This window comes from Cyanistes caeruleus, chromosome 15 (genome assembly GCF_971803275.1).
Source record: "Cyanistes caeruleus chromosome 15, bCyaCae1.hap1.1, whole genome shotgun sequence".
In the NCBI taxonomy this organism is placed as follows: Eukaryota; Metazoa; Chordata; class Aves; order Passeriformes; family Paridae; genus Cyanistes; species Cyanistes caeruleus.
Window position 1 is genome coordinate 2,266,247 of NC_141715.1, and position 7,407 is coordinate 2,273,653.

A 7,407-nucleotide genomic window follows, 5' to 3' on the forward strand; every position below is an offset into this window, starting at 1 on the left:
TAGGCTGTGTCCCCTGGGTATTGCATCTTGCTTTGGGCATCACGCAGGGTTCCTGCGCTGTGTCCCAGTGTGGGGACACCCCTGGGCTGTGGGGACACGTCTGTGGATGCTGTGCCGAGCACTGCCGTGACTCGTGCTCGCTTTGGGGTGTTTTGGTGGCGTTTTGGGGACGCCAAGGGCTCGTCTGTGTGTCCCCATGGCTGCTGTGCAGGGCACACAATGTTTGCCATTGTTTGCCTTCGGGGCGGGTGAGCAGCCTCTGCTTTGGGAGGAACAAAGCCCGGAGCCAGTTCCTGCAAACACAAAACATGCCTTTTTATCACTTCATGACAAATTGGTTTGTCAGCAGCAGGAAGTGATGTTACTGCTGTCCTCGCCGAGGGGAAACTCCTCGTGGTTTCCATGGGGATGTAAGCAACTGGAGAGCTCCGGCTTTATACAGACTGAAATCCCCACACACGCCTGCTGAGAGCCAGGATTCTGGGGATTGGATACCAGGGATGGTCTCAGCTGAGTCCTGCTACAACAGGGGGACAGCAACTCATGCTGGAGCCAGAGAAATAGGAATTTAAAGCCCTAAACCGGAGTGAACTGCGTGCCTTAATATTCCAGTCAAACAAAGCAGCAGAGCTGGGAGAATAAATAAGGGGTGGGAAGTAAAGATTCTTTTGCAGGTAAAGTTTCTTCCACAAAGTTCAGCCCGGCTGTGCCACCAAGGCATCCTCCTCCAATGTTCCTCACCTTGCCAGCCATCCTGCTCCTTCCCCACCGCTCCCAGCAAACCCCAGTGATCCCATCCAGCCCCCAGAGCTGTCCTGCTGCGGTGACATTTGCCAGCCTCACTTTGCTCTATTTGCAAAAAGTCCCATCCACAAAAAGCCTGCAGGAGTCTGAGACTGGGCAGCGACAGAGTCGGATTACAGGGAAGAGCAGAAGGATCCTGATAAAGCCTTGGAAAAGGGCAGGGGATGTCAGGCTGGAAGTGGCTGGTGGCTCTCGGGAGCGCTGCTGCTCACAGCAGGCTTTGTGCTGAAGCAGCTCTCTCCTGCACCCCTCTGTCAGGTGCCTGCTTAGGTTATAAAAGCTGATCTGCTGCCAGGTAATGACTTTTATTGTTCCAAGAAACACATAAACAAGCTCCCACGGCTGTCAGGGAGCGGATTTCTGTTTGAATTGCGATTAACAGGCAGGATTTTTTTTATCAGTTGCATGGCCAGGGCTGCCAAGGTTGTATTTTTCCACTGAGCAAGCTCTGACGGTGAAAGTTTGTTCCACCCTTTAGTGCAGGTGTAAAAAGGCTCAGAGACAGCCTTGCATATTTAATCAGGACAGCAGTGGCAGGTTATCCGTGCCAAAGGATTTTCCATGGACAAAGGGGTTTTGCAGGATTTGCAGCACAGGACACGTTTTGGGGAGGATATTCACTTTGAGGTTCAGGTACACACTTCAGGAAAACACGAGTTCCTAACTTCACTTCTCAGTGCCCAGGGATCTCTCCTCTTTTAGCTGCTCCATTTTTTTTCCTCCCTCGGTGTCAGGTTGAAAGTTGGCGAGGGCTGACGCGCGCTGCTGACGACAGAGCTGCTTCGGAGGGGCAGCTCACGTGGAAGAACTTCAGAGGCAGCAGCGCATCATCCCATCCTTCAAGGGCACCTTCTCCCAGGAGAAGAGTTCCGGATTTTAGCACCATTAATACCCCAGGAAACTTGCAGGACTGCAGCAGGAGTTTGTGGTGCTTTGCTCATCTCGCTGCGTGACGAGAGCACAGCTGCTGGATGCTCGCAAAAAGCGTAATAATTGTATGCTGAAGTTCACAACTGCTCAAATTCCGTGATTTTACAGCCCTAACCTGCTACATGTGCCCGAGCAAAACCATTTTTGCTGGGGGCAAAAGTTGGATCCGACTCTTTGAGTATCAGATATGCAAGAACTGGGGCCTCCCTTCTGGAGTATGGGAAAGCCAGAGTCCTGCTGCTCCCTCAGCATCCCTCTCCCTGGTACCAGCACCAGGAAAGCAAGCTCCCAGCTGCATCCCACACCCATCTGCTTCCCTGGGAAGGGGATGGCACAGCAGGGATGCTGTCCTGCCCCACAGAGCCCATGACAGGTGCAGTTCTGTCCCAGGGATACCCCTGCACCCAGAGCTGCTGTTGGAGCCCCCCTGGCTGTGCTACACCAAACTCACAGAAACACCAGATCCCAGTCACTCTAGTGATAATCTCCAGCAGAAAAGAATTTATTTGGGTCTGGGTAAGAAAATCTGTGAGTTGCTGGTTACCTGATCCCTTGTCATGATTTTGTTTACAGAGATAGCCCAGCCAGCCAAATACCTCACTCCAGGCAGCACAGGCAGTCTGAGCTGCAAAAAGGATTTAAGGAGATGGGACAGAAAAAGAAAAGCACTGTGAGAATTTGTGCCAAGCCTTAGAGATCTGTTACTAACAGGTTAATTTTTAGACTTAACCTTTCAAGCATTAAAAGTAAACAAGGAATAAGGAAGCTTATTCCTCCTTCTTAGGAGAAGGACTATTTTAAATTCACTGTAGCTCAGGGCCCGAGTCTCAGCTGGTTCAAACTGTTACAGCCATCAGGGCAGCCAAATCCACTGCCAGCTGAGAAGGCAGCCTTGGCTCCCTGCCACTGCTCACAATTACATGGGGACAAAGAAAAGCTCAGGTTAAGAACCTGCAGTAGTTTCTAGTCAATTATGTTGTTTAAACCCATTTTTCTCAGTCAAGACCCGAGGCCAGGAGAGTTGAAAATTACAGCTCGTCACCCTGGAGATTCCACACGAGTTCTGGGAGTGTGAAACGCAGTATTTTAAAGAACATGTAACCCAGATGAATAGAAATATCATAATTTATTCCATTTGTATAAAAAAAAGTTATAATCATGTAACAAAACTATGTCTTCATAAGAAGAAATATATTATTTCACATCATAAATAAATCAGCAAACATACAACCCTTGGCAACTCAAAAAAAAGCACTCGCCTGGTGCTTTCATGTCAGTGCTTGGGAAACAAGAAGAGCTGACAGATATACACACACAGGATTATAGTACCAAAAAATACTGAGGTATTTGGTTTCTCTAGAAATGAAACTTTACGTTTGTGAAGGCAAAAAAAAAAACCAACAAACAAACAACAACCAAACAAAAAACCCAACAACAATGTACTAATGTAAAAATAAATAAATAGGACTGTCATATAAAAGGGGACAGCATCAGTGTTGCTCAAAGTGTCCAGGAATGGGAATACTGGTGAGCATGCTACTAAACATGGAGCAGGCTTAGGACAGACAGAAGACAAGGAGGGACAGCTCAGGAAGAGCCAGTGTCCTTTGATCTCTGTGTAGACATCCAGACATTTGCTCGAGAAGTCAGAAACACCTGGTTTCTCTGGCATTGGGTGAGCTCCTCTCCATCTACGACACCAAATGACTCCCCACGAAACACAAGTGACACTGTCCCTGTAGTTATTGCACTTCTGAGACAGCAAGTCTGAGTCCTGGCCACCTTCTTCACCTGCTTTCTCAGCAGCTCGGGGAAGTAGTGATGGGGCTCTGAAGGTAGTTTAAAGCACTGGACGTGGTGTGAACTGGGATGGAGACGGGGAAGTTGAAGACCGTGGTGGTCGATGCCCCTCTGTCCAACACCGACATCGCGGGGCTCCCGGCTTCTGCTGAGCAGTTGGGAGCGAGGACCTGCGACTCAAACTGCAGCAGCTGCCCCATGAAGCTGAAATTTGGGGAGATGATGCTTCTCCTCTGCTTGACAAACTCGAAGGCTTCGTCCAGCTTGACTCTGTTGGTCCTCATGAGATAAGCAAGGCAGATGGTGGCTGAGCGGGAAATGCCAGCCTGGCAGTGCACAAAGACCCTTCCTCCCTCCTTCTTCACAGAGTCTGAAAGAATCAAAGTGAACAGTTAGCAAACAAGTCTCGCTGCTTCCAGAGGTGGGAAAAGCACAGACTGTTGTTTTACATTCCTTTAATCCATCCCTTCCTTAGCCTAATAGGTGCACCCGGAGCTTTTGAGACAAAGGGAGTCTTTGTCCTGAGGAAAGCAGCTATTTTCACTCTGGGCTCCAATTCCAATTATCCTAATAGCTCCTCCAGGTCACTTTAGCAGTCTTGCAAGATTACTTTAATAGTGATCCGCTTAAATTCACTCTTTTCTGCAAGACCAGTACCTCTTGAATCAAGATTTCAAACAGCTTTACGAAGCTGAGATTATGCCTTTGAGTAGAATTAAACTAATGGAAATGTTCCCCGAGTGTATCTTCCCAGTGGAATGCTATTCCCCAATCTCAAGTGGAGGTTTTACCGGGGAAAAACCATGCCAAAAATCGCTTCCCAGGGGACTTTAACACAGAAAAAGCACGGACAGCAAAGAGAGCTCATTTACCGATGAAATCGATCGCCTCGTTGAACCAGGAGCTGATATCTGCCTTGTGGTTGTCCTCCACGGGGATGCTTTTATACTGGTAGTGCCCTTCGAAGTGGTTGGGGCAGTTGGCCGAGACATTGATGAGCGCCGTGATCCCCAAAGCGTCCAGCATGTCCTTGCGGGAGGCGTGATAGGCGCTTCCCAAGTACAGGAACGGCAGGATCTCCACGGGCCCTCCCTGCAAGAGAAAGGAAGGGCAGGGTCACCCCCGGCCGGAGCTGGGGGGCAGCGCCCGCCCCGCCGCCCGCTGTCCCCCCGGCGCTCACCTGGTCGTAGAGCGGGGTCCCGCAGGAGCTGCAGCCCGAATCGGCGCTGCCGGGAGCGGGGCTGGCGCTCAGGGGCAGGCTGAGCCCGGCGGGGGCGGCCGGCTTGGTGCACAGCTCGGAGCAGGAGGACGCGAAGGCTTCGTAACCTCCTGCGGGGGCAGAGCGGAGAGAGGGGCGCGGGGTGAGCGCCGAGCGGGGCGAGCCGGCCCGGCCATGCCCCGGTCCCCTCCGGCCGCCGCGGGGCCACTCACCCTTGAGGAAGCAGATGCGGGCGCCGCGGGCCTCCCTGCAGAGGGTGCCGAGCGCCAGCAGCATGGTGCTGTCGCGCTTGGGCACCTCCAGGTCGGCGCTGCGCTCGTCCAGCAGCACCACGGTGTGGAAGAGCCCCTGGCGCAGGCGGGCGCGGAGCTCCTCGTTGGGCACGACGTGCTCCAGAGCCAGGGCGCCCTTGGCTCGGCGCCGCACGATGGTGCTCAGGCGGACGTTGCAGGAGCCGCGGATGTGAGCGGCGTTGAAGGAGAAGAAGGAGCGGCAGTCGAGGACGAGGCACTGCGCGCCGCGCTCCTGCAGCAGCCCCCGCAGCGCCTCGCACTCCAGCGCGCACACCCGCAGGTTGACCATGGCTGGGCAGCGAAGGGATGGCGAGGGCAGGGCGGAGGTGGCGCTGTCCCCGAGTGTCCCGGTGTCCCGGCCGCGCTCCGCCGCTCCCGCCCTTATATGGGGGCCGCGCCGGCGGGACGGCGTTTTCTCAATGGGGCCGCGTCACGTGGTCGCACCGGGGGGCGGGGCCACCGCCGTGGGTGACGTCACCCTGGCCGCGCGCCAGCCCCGCCGGCGTGACGTCATGGGCCGCGGGGAGGTGTGTGTGACCCCCCCCCCAAAAAACACAGCTGGACACATCTGGACACACCGATACACACCTGTGCACACGGGTGCGCGCACAGACACAACACAACACACCCCCCAGGGAAATAAATGCTTACAGAAAGAGAAATAAAAATATATCCAAAAAATATACCCAAATATAAAAATAAATATCTAAAAATAAATATCTATAAATAAATATAAATATAAATATAAATATAAATATAAATATAAATATAAATATAAATATAAATATAAATATAAATGTAAATGTAAATGTAAATATAAATATAAATATAAATATAAATATAAATATAAATGTAAATATAAGTGTAAATAGAAATAGAAATATAAATGTAAATGTAACTGTAAATAGAAATAGAAATATAAATGTAAATGTAAATATATAGATATAGATATAGATATAGATATAGATATAGATATAGATATAAATATAAATATATAATATATTAAATTATTAAATTTATTAAATATTAAATATTAAAACAGAAAATATTAAATTATTTAAAACAGAAAAATAGCTGCATATCTTAAAATAGAAAAACATGCATTATAATAATAATTTAATGTATATTTAATTATAAATATATATATGCACCTATAGCATGTATGTATGTATAACACATATGTACATATACATATACCTATACATATATGTATATATGTGCATTTTTATATACATATATATGTATGTATAGGTGTGTTTATGGGTATGTATCTATGTGTCTATATATTTATACATATGTGTATATATCTGTATATATTTATAAATTTGTATATATGTGTGTATATCTGTATGGAGGTGTATATATATTTATATATAAATCTCAGCAGAAGAAATCCCCCATGCCCAGGGCTGATCCCCAGCACGGGAAGCAGAGGAGGGGGGATGGAACAAGATGATCTTTAAGGTTCATTCCAACCCAAAGCAATCCGTGGCTCCCTAAAATACCCCATGTACATACATGTACATACATACATGTACACACATGTACTCTGTGTGTGTGTGGTCCATGGGGACACAGGGACATGGTTTAGTGGGGTTTAATGGTTGTACTCAGTTTTAGGGGTGTTTTCCAAGTGGAATTGTTCTGTGCTTCCACACCTGCTCATCCACCCTCGCCTTCACACTCCTCCACTCTGTGCCCACCACAGCTGGGTCCCCTCCCTGCCAGCTGTCCCTGTCCTCTGCCCCTTTATCCTTCCACCCCCAGCACTGGCTGCTCCCTCCTTTCCCAGAGAATTCCAGGCAAGGAGCAGCAGTGGGGGAAGCTGTGGATGAGGGCGTGATTATTCCCCTAAAATAGATGTATAAAGGAACGAGCATACACATACATATATTTGTATTCATGCATAGGCATATCTGCAAGTACAGACAAACCCACACTTAAATATATACGTGTGTGCATATATTTGTGTATATATTTATAATGTAAACACATATTTGAGAGTCATTCCCATCATGTTTCATGGATATGGAAAAAAACCGTAGCAGACCCAGGCAAAGTTCACTTTTCCCCACTGAGAACTCCCCCAGAGAATAACCGGCAGGGCACTGGTGGGATGTGTCTTTCTTTTCTCCCCCTCTTCGGTGCATCAGCACTTCCCAAAAGTTTTCTTTTTTTTTTTTTTCTTCTGTGGATGACTGGTTTCCACCGAGCCACTCGGGTGTTTCTTACTCAGGGCTTCCAGTCAGCACTGCTGCCACTTCCCCTGCTCTGCTCCGTGTGTCCCCTCCGTGTGTCCCCAGCACTCCCCATCCCTTTCCCCCCACAATTCCTCTTCTCCCAGCCCTGCCCCACTGCTCC

General features: G+C 49.1%; 1 protein-coding gene across 2 annotated transcripts; it reads right to left on the minus strand.

Moving 5' to 3' along the window:
• Positions 1 to 2,841: 2,841 nt before the first annotated feature.
• On the minus strand, positions 2,842 to 5,403 carry DUSP1 (dual specificity phosphatase 1). Of its 2 annotated transcripts, XM_086851471.1 has the most exons (4): positions 4,966 to 5,403; positions 4,715 to 4,863; positions 4,407 to 4,626; positions 2,842 to 3,904 (listed from the first exon to the last, which is right to left on the minus strand). In XM_086851471.1, the coding sequence occupies exons 1-4, from the start codon at positions 5,333 to 5,335 to the stop codon at positions 3,534 to 3,536; spliced, it is 1,110 nt and encodes a 369-aa protein (XP_086707597.1). In that variant the 5' UTR covers positions 5,336 to 5,403; the 3' UTR covers positions 2,842 to 3,533. The 2 variants fall into 2 exon arrangements, with proteins under 2 accessions (XP_086707597.1, XP_023791505.2); XM_023935737.2 differs by having other exon boundaries at positions 4,715 to 5,403.
• Between the last annotated feature and the right edge of the window lie 2,004 nt (positions 5,404 to 7,407).